At 43.9% G+C, this 14,992-nt stretch overlaps 1 protein-coding gene across 1 annotated transcript in view; it reads left to right on the top strand.

Moving 5' to 3' along the window:
• The first annotated feature begins 2,238 nt into the window (after nucleotides 1-2,238).
• LOC311228419 (uncharacterized protein) overlaps nucleotides 2,239-14,992 on the top strand; it is a 29,879-nt gene continuing 17,125 nt past the window's right edge. Inside the window, exons 1-5 of the mRNA XM_084314326.1 lie at nucleotides 2,239-2,443; nucleotides 4,332-4,951; nucleotides 8,127-8,246; nucleotides 10,050-10,125; nucleotides 11,678-11,851. Coding sequence (XP_084170452.1) covers nucleotides 2,395-2,443; nucleotides 4,332-4,951; nucleotides 8,127-8,246; nucleotides 10,050-10,125; nucleotides 11,678-11,851 — 1,039 coding nt within the window. The 5' untranslated portion in view covers nucleotides 2,239-2,394. The remainder of the gene's footprint in view (nucleotides 2,444-4,331; nucleotides 4,952-8,126; nucleotides 8,247-10,049; nucleotides 10,126-11,677; nucleotides 11,852-14,992) is intronic.

Genomic DNA, 14,992 nt, shown 5'->3' with positions numbered 1-14,992 from the left:
AATAGAGTAAACTTAACTTTCGTCTCAGTAACAATGTTCATAAAGTGTTGAGTGCGGCTACAGTGTAGGTTAGTTTATTAGGACAATTCCACCATTGTGGGGCAAGGACTAAGAATAGGCGACTTCTCTTTGATGACCCGACTTCTCTTTGATGACCCTCCCGGAGCTTGGATAGGAGTAGGAATAAACTGTACATATACAGCACTGTTTGAACCTGGCACACAACATACTTCACATGTCATTTTTCTTTTTGTGGAGACGAAGATGATGAGTACCGGTCTTCTCCTCAGACATAAAATCAGTTTTTCAATACAAGTACGACTCAAGACACAGAACATTAGTATGCAAAATAAAAAATGAACACAGATTTTGAGTGTGAATGAAAACTTTATTGCAACAAGATTGCAGAATGGGTACAATACAGTACGGCTCAATACACACAATTGTTAAGGGGATGCAGACCAGAGAAAGAAGTTTTGTCTTGTCTTCTCGTACTGAAAACGTGACTGTTAGCACAGAGACGGCTGCAGTTACACACAGGGCCATTTTCGTTTCGTTTTCAGGGTCAGTTTCGCTTTTCAGAACGAAACGTAATGGCAGGCAAGTTGCCCAGTCCACACGAGCACTGGATTTAATATAACCATGATTGTATGTGCGCAGTTGCACTGTTCGGCCACACACAACCGGGGATTTGCTACACTGCAACCCCGGTCTTTGAAAACCGGAGTCCAGGGTGAAGTTTTGCGGTTTTGTGTGGGCATAGCAACCAAGGTTCCCAGTGTACAGCAGAGCTGTCGCAATTATTTCCCATGTTCACGGCAGACTGTAAAAAAACAATAGCAAGTTAGCAACCGAGCGCGGGGTAGAGAGATTAGTGTCTCGTTTACATCAGGGTCATATCGACCCTGTACCCGTTGCTCTTGAAGGGCTATTAGACAAGTACAGTACAATGAGAGAGGTAGTGCGACCTTCCACACGTTACTCTCCCAGTGAGAATCTGCGCTGCCAGGCTGGCCGCACATGCGTCGGAGGAAAGCATGAGACAGTCTCCGGAGTTTCTTTCCAGCGATACGCGTCCGGCGTAGATGACAACATATTTAGTATGATTACAAATCCTGAAAATTAAGAAGTTGTCCTTTAGGTGGTCAGAGACTAAACCATTTAGGCGGGATGACTAACAGCTATAGTCAGAGAACACCCTGGAGTGTGTGTGTGTGTGTGTGTCCACCCATGTACATGCAGGTGAGTTAAAGGAGAAATGTAGGTGTCATGGGGGGGGGGGGGGGGGGGGGTACAGGTATGGACAGGGTAATAGTAGAAAGACATAAATACAGGCAATAAAATGTCATCTGAATATAAAAAATATGAGAAAAATAAACAGTATTATTCAGGCGAGGGTCTGTACCCTAACTGGCATGATATACATTATAGGTGCTGCAGGTTTTGGTGGTTAAGAGTCAGACACAGTTAGCAGTCAGACATTCCTAATAGTCGTGCAGCCATTAGTTCTCCAGCTGCTGGCAGCAGCATCTTTGAGGGAACAAAGTGACAACTAAACACACATCCTCCAACTGTTGACACACTGACTCTATTATTACATGTCTAGATGTAACATTACTGTCTATGTATAATGTACCTATGTAAACGAGACGAACCCCCCCCCCCCATTCGCAACTACTTGTCCAGACCACTTATACTTGTCCAGACCACTTATACCCGTCCAGCCTGGCTCTGCGGCTCTGCAGATACCCCCTACTCTGGATTGTTGCCAATAAAGACGTGTAAATGGCCAATCAGAATCGAGAAATTTGCATGAATGAATGAATGAAAACTTTATTTAACAGATTGCAGAATGGGTACAATACAGTACGGCTCAATACATACAATTGTTAAGGGGATGCAGACCTGAGAAAGACGTTTGTCTTGTTTCCATCAGGGTCCCCCATTTTCAATTCATATAGACATATATGACATACATGACATACAGATAGTCAGTACTGCTACATCTATACATTTATGACATACCAGATTTGCAAATACAGTACTGTTTGTGATACATGCCGTTGTATAATACAGGTTAGACACATAACGTTCGTTTTCTCCTACAGCAAAGTTACCAGTTGGTTACATTGTTGAGCAATACTTGCCCCAGTCACCCCCACACACTCACACACACACACACGCAAACACACACACACTTTTCCTTGTGGTCATCTTTAGTTTCGTTTCGTTTTGTTTCGTTTCCTGTGTTTTTATCAAGTGAGCACGGGGCGGCTGAGTTGAGATGCTTCCGTATTGGCTGAGTTGCACATTCAGCAGCTGACATTAAAAGACAGGCATTGTCTTCGGGAACAGTCCAGTATACGCTGCTTTTGGACACATATTACTGTCACAATGAAGAAAGGACTTCTCTTACTCTTTGCAATATGTGCTGTCGCCTCAGGTAAGTAAATGCAACCTGCTTTCTCCAACATAACATTTGGTAAAGGTGTAGTAACAACAAGTCAGTCTTATTATATATCTAGGATGTACCATTTCAAAAAAAAATCTAGTTCATTAGTTCTAGTCCAAGATAATTGGCTTATAAATCTACATTAACCGTTTTAGGCTATAATGACATTGTGAAAATTATTCCTCTTAGTTCTAAGCTTTAGTGTACCTTCCTGGAGTAAGAGAGCACAGCATTTCATACCCGAGTCACATGCTTGAGTTGAAGGGCCATTTTTACGCAAAGATTAAAGCATTACTCCGCAGTTTGTGCATTCTTTATTCGGCCAATTAACGATGATGTCTATTTCTATTTTAAACTCAAATTCACATTGCAAACATCATTCGAGTCTCAAATTATGCCAGGGCTACTGCTACAAATGCAAATCCCAGAATTCATACTAGAGTCAAATAAATGTGAAAGCATTATTGTATACCTACTTTGCCTAGTAGGGAGGCGGGGTAAATTGAGCCACTTTTCATATCAGGATCTACATGAAGGCAACTATAGTTTTGTTGCTAACTGATATATCAGCATATATTTCAGAACGCTGTGAATCCCTACAGACAATCGGAATCAGGGTGAACATAACTGTTTCTGTTTTGATATGTCCCTTGTATTATGGGGTAAATTGATCATAAAGTAAAAATTATGAGCAGGGTGTAAATTGAGCCATCTCCCTCCTTCCATCCCTACTTCCTCCCCCCGCCCTCCCTTCTCCCCTCTTCTAACACCCCTCCCCAATCCCCATATACCCCCACCCCATCCCCTCCTGGATTAAGATATTCCACAGTTATACATGTCTGTACTGAATGAAATAACAGTCACTACTTCAAATCTGTATATATTTTTTATTTATTAAACACAATTCAGCCTAGCTTTGTTTTATTATTGCATTTGAAACCATTTCAACATAGGCCTGAGAATGCCTTAAAGTGCGGTCTGAAAGAAAACCCTAAATCTGAATTTGGAACTTGAAAAATAATGAACATCTGAACATTCTGAAATGAACCACTGCGGCGCAACCTTCCCCTGGCCAAATGGCTCAATTTATCCCAGAGATACCATTATGTAATTAATTAGCCCCAACAGCTAAACTGGTGCACTTTCATGTTAGGTTTACTACCTCATGTTGCAGCTTATTGATAGCCCAACTGAGGTATAAAACAAAATTTAAATGATCTATGTTGGTCTAAAGTAAACACAACCCTCATGAAATTGATGATAAATTAAATTCACTTTCATGAGTGAAAAATGTTTTTTTGGACATACATGTCTAACCACTTTGGCCATGTGGCTCTTACCTTCACAGACTCCATGAAATGGTGCCTTCCTCCTAAATTTCTGGTCACATGCTCACTTTTTTTTTACGGTTTCATAGAAACAAGGCGTGACTCAATTTACCCCTATGCTCAATTTACCCCAGTCTCCCCTACAGGCTTAACATTAGGCTAATATTCATTAAAGCATTTGTTACGTTCGCTAGGCTACTATCAGGTGAGAAATAATTTGATAAGCTACATGGCCTATTACTACGCTATAGGGCCTTTACTAAGCTATAGGGCTTATAGTTTAGTAAAGGCCCTATAGCGTAGTAATAGGCCATGTAGCTTATCAAATTACGGCCTATTATTCAGACATTCAACTGTACATAGAAATGTTTAATCTTTGCATGTAATTCCCCACAGCCCACATGTTCAAGGGTCAGCCGGTTTCAGTGTAAACAAAGCTCTGTAAATGTTTCTGTAAATATAGAACAACATTTTCATTGCATGCATCAAATAAAGATGATCCACTCAAAGATGACCATGTAATGAATTTGTTTCTCTCTCTTTGACTGAAGCACTGTCAAACACTGATGACTCAAGACCCCGTCTGCAAGCCAAACCGCCTGCAACTGTCTCCCCTGCTTCCAAACCTATCACCACCTCTACCACCCTCAAACCCACCACCACCACCACCACCCTCAAACCCACCACTACCACCACCCTCAAACCCACAACCACCACCCTCAAACCCACCACTACCACCACCCTCAAACTCACCACTACAACCACCCTCAAACCCACCACCACCACCCTCAAACCCACCACTACCACCACCCTCAAACCCACCACCACCACCACCCTCAAACCCACCACCACCACCACCCTCAAACCCACCACTACCACCACCCTCAAACCTATCACCACCACCCTCAAACCCACCACCACCACCCTCAAACCCACCACTACCACCACCCTCAAACCCACCACTACAACCACCCTCAAACCCACCACCACCACCCTCAAACCCACCACCACCACCCTCAAACCTAGCACCACCACCCTCAAACCTACAACCACCCCTCCTAAGCCTACCCCAAGTGTCATCTTGATACAGGGAAGCTACAACGTGACAGAAAAAGGCGTGATTTGCTGGATGGCTAAGATGGCACTGCAGATCAGACTAATGACGCCCAAGGTAACAATGCTCCCTTTAATTTATTTAATTTATTTTCATTATTCTTTTATGTTTTCGCATAATTCTATCTTAGAATCTTACCACTCGGTAGCTTCCAGTGGCCAGCAGCCATTATGACATCATCGTTATTACATAGTTATCAAAATTCTTATCTCGTGCAAGATCATATCATATCAGATGTGCTAAATGAATCAGCATTTTTATGTGGAGTACGTTAAAAAAAACAAAGGGATCAGAAAGAAGCGACCAAACGTGCATTTCTGTGTAGCTTTAAACATAGTTGGTAAGCTGTTACTGGAGCTCAACCACAAAACTACTGACTATGTATAACGGTTGTGACATCGTCACCTTAAACGTCGATGCCCAGAGGGAGTCTCGAACCCGTGGTCTGCCGCACCATGGGTCGACAGCACAGACCACTATACCAAGAGGTGAATTCACTGCTTTGCAACGTGTCTATGTGTCTTTTAAGGGTGAGAGTGAGTTTAACCCATAGTACTGCTACTCGCCCCAGTCACTTCACAACATCTGAAGTCCATCGTGACTGTGCTTCGCGGTACCACCCGTTACATATATATAATCTAAAAGATACACACACAAGGACTTTTATGAACCAACTGACTATATGTATATATAGTCTAAAAGCAACCAAAACTTTTATCTCCAAATTTAGTTTCTTTAACTGACAAACTGACATTTGTTCCCAAGTTTGACATTGTTCACAAGAGTCAACAGTCACATGAGCAGCTGACAACACATCTGGTTGTGATGGATAACAGTCAGCCTTTACACACCGGGGAGGAAGTAGGGAAGCACCGACGTGGCTTCAGTGCGTCCCTAGTTTTAATTTCCTCATTGTGGTCAAGGAAATAAAAGAAGTAAGGGTCAACATGTCACTGTGTAGCGCGTGAACGCACAGCGGTGCCACGTGTGGAAACGTCCAGTTCGGCTGACATTGAGTTGAATGGGATCAGCCATCTTCTCGTTTAGGACCATTTAAACAGGTTATTACCTCGGATGTCAGAATCATCATCAGCAATGTGTTGCATTGTTAACTAGCTAACGTTTGTAATATTGGTTGATATATATTTCCTTGGGTAGCTTGTATATTTTGAATTTGAATATGGGCTTCAATAAAACTGGTACCAACATCTGGCACCAAGCCGAGCGTAGAACGCTGGTATTCTGACATGATGACTTAAAAAAGAAAAAAATCCTTGATTGTGATGTGTTTGGATGACAGTTTTAGATTAGAATCTGTGTTACAAGACCAGTCTCCCTCCTCTGGCAAAGTTTACCCTGAAATATGATTTATAGGTAGATTAACACAGACCAGTCTCCCAGGTAAACAGCCCCATGCATTGCTCAGTCAACAAAACTCATGTCCATACTGTACGAACTCTGAACTATGTTGCCTATACTCACTTTATATCTGCTGCCTACAACTGCCTTACACTGTAACTATCTACCTCAACCTATAGTCTGTCCATATAACACTGTCTGACTACATGTACAATAATACTGTATGTAACGTATATATCTATATCTGCATATATTCCTGTTTATATTCCTGTATATATTCCTGTTTATATACACACACACTGTATATATTATATCTATATCTGTATATATCCCATACCTACTCTCATTGGGGTACATAATAATACTGTACATACATCAGATTATTTTCATTGTACTGTACTTGTGTGCTGTACGATGACAATACATTTGAATCTAATCTAGACTACTTAAACATGCAAAATGCCATACGCAGCGTTACTGTCGCTTCTACGCTTCTCCCAACCATCATGGTTCTTGAAGTTCCTGTGGAAAACGGAAACAAGAACCCTTCAGAACTTATGAAATGTCAGTACAGCTCAGCCGTTCAGCTACATGTTTTATGCTGTGTTTCACCTTCTGCATGTTTACTTAGGGACTGACTCATCCAAACGCTTGAGACAAAGAACCATATAAGTCCGTTCTGACAACCTGTGTGTATTTACAGTTGTGAAGTCAATGCAAATCACTTGTGACCGTGACACATCACTACGGTTGGGTACCGTTCACATTTGAACCGATACCGGTACCAGTTCCTGGAATTCGGTATCAGTAGCCAGTGGTACATAACTCTTTCTGTAATAACAAATTTTTTAATTTCAGTTGTAAAAAATCAATCCTAATTTCTCAATTTCAACATTGTTATTTATTTAGAACATTTAGTTATTTATTGTGTAACACAATAAAGCAATATAAATCGCATGGTCATGTATTATGTTTTTAAATGTTTAAATATCAACATTATCTCGCCATCCAAAGACCCAAGAGATGGGACAGTAATATATATTTTTGGGAAAAGGCTCCCTCTTGTCTAGTAATATTACACTCTTATACTAAATATGCAAAGGTACCGAAATTTGGTACCGATTGATCTAGCGTGAAACGGTATTCGGTAGTACCGATGTAATTCGGTCGGTACCGTTAAAAGTACAGAGTTCGGGGGCGGCTAGGTGGTGTAGTGGGCAAGGCACTCGCCACCAATGTGGAGACGCTGGGTTCGCGTGTTCGAATCCAGCTCTCCACATTGTTTTCAGTTTGGCTGGTCGTCCGTACTAATACAATTGGCCGTATTAAGGGGTGGGAAACTGATGGGTGGGGATCGGGTGTTGTGGACAGCGACTCCCACAGGTCGGTTGGTGCGCCTGCGCAGTAGAATCAGGAAGTGTCTGGGGCAGCGTGAGCCTCCCACGCGTTACTCCTCGCCACTGAGAGATCGAGCTGCGCAGGTGAAAAGATGCGACTGCTGTTACCTCAAGTACCGGAGGGGACTTGTGCTATGTATGACTTAGTCCACATTGCAGCCGGCTTGTGGGAGGCAAGAAACAGCGTTCGTGACAGGGGAGGGTTGAATTGGATGATACGAAATTGGGATGGGAGAAAATATAGAAAATGGGAGAAAAAGTGGATAAAAAAAAAAAAAAGTACAGAGTTCGGTACCTCTACTTTAACTGAATGGACAGAACACTGGAAACATAGGTGAGCGCCTGTAGATTATTTTGAAGGTTTGTAAACATAGTTAATCTGTATGGTTCTTTGTCCAAAGCACTCAATTAATTAAATATGGCTGAATTGAATCATGTGTATGATTTCTCTTATTTCCTCTTGATTTGACCTTCAGGCCAACGGGACATTTATTGTTCAGCCCGAGCTGACGGCAGCAGATGGGGGTTGCAAGGCGAACACAGCCAACATTACCCTTACCTTCCGAGAAGGCACCATCAACTTCATGTTCAACAAGGTAGATGTACCAATATTTAACCCTTGTGGAATAATAATCCCCTCCCCCCTCAAACAATCTCCCAGTCATGTTCCAACCCCCCTCCCATTCTTGTTATTCCCCCCACACCACATCTGTCTACCCTCCACCATTTATCCACCTTTTGTCTCTCACCTGATACCACCACCCCACCTTCTAACTCCCCCCCCTGGCCCCCCTCCAACCCAATACCTGGTCCGATCTACACACAATCCCTTTCTCTCTACTATAAAGACCTAGGTTTTACTGGATTTTGGAGCTCTTTGGGGGGATACTAGTCCTGTGTCTCTCCTGGAGTCATCCAGCAATAACTCGACCTATTTGTACTTGATACTCTGTTTGAGCTGTGTTAACCAAGTCTATATTTGATTGGTAAATTCCTCCACACCCTATAACCCAACCCTACAATGTACAGAAGAAGCCTCTGATGTTTTGGTATAAGAAATATAGCTATAATTAGAACACACAACTAGAATGAAGTGGAAGGAATGACTAATAGGCAGAAAAGGGTCAACACTCCTGGACTCACAACACCGTATCTTAACCTAATTACCTTGATTGTAGATAAATGTCATGAAACCGTTTTCTAAATATTGTTCTGCATACTGTTTGTCAAGGATAAATGATTAATGATACACTTAATTGGTCTGATCATAGTCAAGCCAGTTGTGGGATATTGTGAATATCATGAAGAATGTTCTCAGTCAACCGAGGTTCAGTTAATATAGGAATATAGGAAGCAGGTTTGATGAGGTTTGGCCCGTTCTTATAGCATGTGACCAGGAAACCTGGGCCTTGTGGAGACAAAATGATGAATCAGAGTTGTATGTAATGTTGTAACGTCCGCCGTTCCGCAATGTCTGTGTGTCTGTGATGTGGCTTTACATCACAAGGCTTGGTGTGTGGTCAATCTGCAACACCGTCTCGTCAGAAAACCTGAATAAAGTACTAATTGACCATAGGAAAAAAAGGTACATAATGTACTTTATGTTATAGCCATATGTTTACGTAATGTATCAGCAAAAGTAAAAATAAAAAATAAAAAAAAACGCTGCAAGTTTATCCGGCGTTCATTGCAGTTGCCGGCGAGTGCTCACCACCAGATTCAGATTCAGATTCCTTTATTGTCACGTCATTCAGTACCTTATGGCTTACAGCAAAGAAAGAGTGAAATTCAATTTGTTGTGGTTCCTCGACCATAGCAGCTTCCAATAATATAAATACAATAAAATTAGCATAGAATAAGAATCAAATAAGATAGAATATGACTAAAATAAAGATGACTATATACAGTTCTAAAAAGTGTGCAGTGCTGATAACAGGATGTAGATATTATACTATATAAAATTACTATGATTATTGTTAGAGTTTAGTTTGAACTTAATTCGCTTAACGGTTATGGTTAAGACATAAAGTTAGGGTTAAGGTTAGTTTTAACATTCGCTTAATGGTTATGGTTAAGACATAAAGTTAGGGTTAAGGTTAGGATTCCATCCCCAGCAGGGGAACTTAAACGTTTTCTGAAAACGTAAAAAGTAAAGGATTTCTTTATATGTAATATATGTACTTATTTGTAATACATACACATGTTACATTTTTGCCAGAGAGATTTTTACCAGCCATAAATAGCTTTTTAGTATATTTCCATGAATTATTATATGTATTGTGTGTTATCTCTCCAGTCCACGCTATGGTAGTGCTTGTGCCAGCACAGGAGATACGATTAAAATGTATTAAAAATTTTGAACTTTCATTTATCCAATTTTTTCTTCTTCTTCTCATCAGAACACCACTCAAAATGTTGTCTATGTCGACGCTGTGGCGTTCTCCCTGACGTACCCCTTGGACGTAACCCCTGGAGGTAAAGCTATACGCTGATGACTGTAGAACACCAGTGAGGTTAAGGGTGGAGAGAGAGTCAGATTAGACATGTGGAGCTCAAATCTATTGTTAATATCTATGGAGCATCTTTGAAACTTTAGACCCTTCTAATCAGGTCATGTCGGAAGTTTATTTGCATCGATATATCTTAGCTGGAGGCAGCTATTGCACAATATTGGTAATTATTAAGATTAAGTTAGTTCATAAACTTCCTTGTGTGTGTATATTTTAGACTAAATATAGATATAGTAGTTGGTTGGTTCATTGTAAACCTCCTTGTGTGTATACCTTTTAGAATGAATGAATGAATGAAAACTTTATTTAACAGATTGCAGAATGGGTACATTACAGTACGGCTCAATACACACAATTGTTAAGGGGATGCAGACCTGAGAAAGTCGTTTGTCTTGTTTCCATCAGGGTCCCCCATTTTCAATTCATATAGACTATATATAGTCAGTTGGTTCATAAACTTCCTTGTGTATCTTTTAGACTATTATATACACATATAGTCAGTAGGTTCATAAACTTCCTTGTGTGTGTATCTTTTAGACTATATACACATATAGTCAGTAGGTTCATAAACTTCCTTGTGTGTGTATCTTTTAGACTATATATACATATAGTCAGTAGGTTCCTGGTTGAGCTCCAGTAACAGCTTACCAACTACGTTTAAAGCTACGCAGAAAGGCACGTTTGGTTGCTTCTTTCTAATCCCTTTGTTTTTTTTTAACATACTCCACATAAGAATGCTGATTCATTCATTTAACACAATCACACACACACACATCCAAGAACTGTAAATAGTGTTGCGTAAGTTCATTTGCTTTGTAAGATAATATTATTGAGAGTCTTATCTTATGAGGAATGCTGAATCCTTGTGTTGTGTTACTTACCGCTCAATGAAAGGACAGGATATAGAAGATAGCATAAGTTAATGATCTATGGAGGGATAGTGTACGTAGAATATTGTTTTCAAGATAGTAAGTTCTTTAGAACAGTGAATTAAGGGTTTTTTTAGGAACGCAAATCAAAACAAACCATTACAACCAAATATCTAGTGAACTAGACCGTAGAAATAATATAAAATATTATTTGGAAAATCCACTACATTGATGACTATAGGACCAAATGAAGTTCAGATGTTTATTTAAAAAGAAATATATATATATATAGTACAGTATTATATATATATATTAGGGCATTTCTGCTATTAGACAGGAAATCAGGGCAAGAGAGGAGGGGGATGACTGCAGTAGAGGTCAGAGGTCAGTTTCAAACCTAGGATTTTGCGACTACATGTTATGCACCTTAATATTGACCATATTCACACGGCGGCCGGAAAGGAATCCCAACTTGAGCATGACATAAGAATAAAATGGCCGCCGTGTGAATATGGTCAGTGGTGAGCCAGTAGGACGCCCCGAACTTCAGGAGTTTTATAGGTGACATACCCCTTTAATTCTCACTTTTTGTGGTTTTCAGACTGCATCTTAAAATCTCAACGTTTTTCTTCTGTTTCAATGCTGCAGCAAAGAACAGCTACTCCGCCTCCAACAAATCGATGAGTCTCTTTGCGGCTAAGATTGGACACTCCTACTCCTGCCGGAATGAATCACTGTACCTGGGAAATGGACTGTACCTAGATGTCAACCAGGACAGGATGCAGGCCTTCAACCTCACCGCCATCCAGGGCTTCGGTGTTGGTAAGTTTTCTCAATCCATTTATTTTTTAATAAGTAAGAGGAACCGGTCGCTGAGAGATTATCAATTCTGTCATAATGATTCTTATCAAATCCTTATCAATGTTCCTCTGCATCACAAGCTAGCAACACAGGATGTTTACATCAATTCATCAAGTTAACACTTTCAGCGCCAGCCGTTTTATCCATCCTTGTAGTCAATGGACCATGCTTTAAAAGATAGGGATTTTCACTGTGCGTCACCATGTTTGCAGGGCTATATCTATATTCTATATTATAGCTATGGAGACAATACTATACAGTAACTATTCCTCTTCCACCATGTAAAAAATTATTTTTTCATGTATACGTTCGCGCTAAAGGTGTTCGCGTTGCTCACCCGGACACGTTATATAATAGGTATTATGTTTCATCATGAATGCATCAAAGGGGGGGGGGGTCGTTTTTTGATGCTCTGATCGTCAGCAACGCCATTTCTTTTTTAATACTATATACGTTGATCGTTGCGATCGATGTGAAATCATTGTTGGATCAAAGTAGGATTGATGTCATATAGTCCTTAATTAATTTAAAAACTAGGAGGTATCCCAATAAGAATATTCCAATTGTCTGATCGCGATTTCCTGTAAGAATCTGGTTGTTGGTGTGTGGACCCAGGCGCAATACAGGAATGAGAGAGAGGCAGGACACAAGCGGGGTGTAGTTGAGAAGAGGCTTTACTTCACTTCTTTGGAGTACAACTACAACAACAAAACAATAAAGACGAGTACCACAGCCTAAGCTGGCAGATAATGATTATATAACAAAGGGTACGAATTAGAGACAACACGGAAGGGTGCTGAATCACAACCACAATGGTATAATAATGTTCTGACAACAACGGACAACACAAGATACGTTTACAAACCGACAGGGAAGTAACAGGACAGCACAGAATATATAGGAGGACTAATCACATGGGGAAGAGAGGAACATGAATATGGATACACACAGGAACATGAATACACAGAGGGGACAAGACTAGACACTAACAATAACAGGGATAATAGGGACACATAATACAATGAATACAAGGACACTAGACTAATAGGCAGACATCTGAACATACTGGGGAGCACACAGGACCGATAACAAATACAAGGGGAACACATTAATACACACATTCAATAATCTCCAGAGTAGGCACTCCTGCAGTACCGCAAACAGAGCGCCAGAGGGTGGCAGAGTATTGTCTGTGTCCAGATAGTTCAGATTATGACAGTACCCCCCCCTGAAGGGGAGGCTCCCAGACGACCCATAAGACCGTCCAGAGACAGGCAGGGCGAAGGGCAGAGACCCCGGAAAAAACTGGGGACGAGGACACGGAAAACTGGAGCCGGGGGGCCGGGGAACAGGACCAGAGGGGAGCCCGGAGAAGGGCGCACAGGACACGGGACCAGGGGCACTGGAGAGGGGGACAGAGACAGAGGCCCGGAGAGGCGGGCTAGAGACAGGGACAGAGGCCCGGTGAGGGGGGCTGGAGACGGGGACAGGGGCCCGGTGAGGGAGGCTGGAGACAGGGACAGAGGACCGGAGAGGGGGGCTGGAGACGGGGACAGAGGACCGGTGAGGGAGGCTGGAGACAGGGACAGGGGCCCGGTGAGGGGGGCTGTAGACGGGGACAGGGGCCCGGTGAGGGAGGCTGGAGACAGGGACAGAGGCCCGGAGAGGGAGGCTGGAGACGGGGACAGGGACCCGGCGAGGGGGGCCGGAGACGGGGACAGGACCCCGGTAAGGGGGACTGGAGACAGGGACAGGAGCCCAACGGCGGAGGCCAGGCACTGGGGCAGGGGCCCAGTGAGGAGGCCCGGAACAAAGGGGCGAGGGCAACAACTCCAGAGCAGGACCCCGGACGGGGACCACTCCGGGTGCAGACCCCGGGACCGAACGAGGGGGCCCGGAGATGAAGGGCGGAGGCGACGACCCCAGAGCAGGACCCCGGACGGGGACCACTCCAGGTGGAGATCTTGGGACCGGGGGCGGGACCCCGGATGGGAGCCCCTCCCGGCGTTGACCTTGGTGCAGACCACGGCGTCGACCACGGTGCAGGACTGGACCAGACGACTCTCCAGGTGCAGATTGACCCCAGTGCAGACCTCGGCGTTGACCACGGCGTCGACCACGGTGTAGGACTGGACCAGACGACTCTCCAGGTGCAGATCGACCTCGGTGCAGACCTCGGCGTTGACCACGGCGTAGACCACGGCGTAGACCACGGCGCAGGGCTGGACCAGACGACTCTCCAGGTGCAGATCGACCTTGGTGCAGACCTCGGCGTTGACCACGGCGCAGGGCTGGATCAGACGACTCTCCAGGTGCAGATCGACCTCGGTGCAGACCTCGGCGTTGACCACGGCGCAGGGCTGGACCAGACGACTCTCCAGGTGCAGATCGACCTCGGTGCAGACCACGGCGTTGACCACGGCGTAGACCACGGCGTGGACCACGGCGTCGGGCTGGACCAGACGAGGAGCCGGAGGCAGGAGACTCCCCGGGGACAGGAGCATGACCCGGACCAGACGTCGGGGTCTCCCCGGGAGCCGGAGGAGGAACAGGGACAGCTAGAGTTGCCCTAACGGGCTAAACTGGCAGTAGAAACTGGGTTAGCTACCTGGGATATGCTAGCTGCCGGGCCTGTGCTAGCTGCTAGGGTTACACCAGCCGGCGGGGCTAAGGCGCTAGCAGTAGGGACTCTAGCGGACAGGACTAGGTGGCTAGCAGCAGGGGCTCTAGCGGACGAGACAGAGGGGTTAGCCGACGGGGCGGCTCCAGGGAAACTGACCTTGCTAGCTGAAGGGGCAGTCCTAGCAGCGGGGAAACTGACCTTGCTAGCTGAAGGGGCAGTCCTAGCAGCGGGGAGACTGACCTTGCTAGCTGAAGAGGCAGTCCTAGTCCTAGCAGCGGGGAAACTGACCTTGCTAGCTGAAGGGGCAGTCCTAGAAGCGGGGAGACTGACCTTGCTAGCTGAAGGGGCAGTCCTAGCAGCGGGGAGACTGACCTTGCTAGCCGAAGGGGCAGTCCTAGCAGCGGGGAGACTGACCTTGCTAGCTGAAGGGGCAGTCCTAGCAGCGGGGAAACTGACCTTGCTAGCTGAAGGGGCAGTCC

This window comes from Notolepis coatsorum (assembly GCF_963971535.1).
Source record: "Notolepis coatsorum genome assembly, chromosome: 1".
NCBI lineage: Eukaryota > Metazoa > Chordata > Actinopteri > Aulopiformes > Paralepididae > Notolepis > Notolepis coatsorum.
This window is presented reverse-complemented; position numbering and strand designations above follow the sequence as displayed.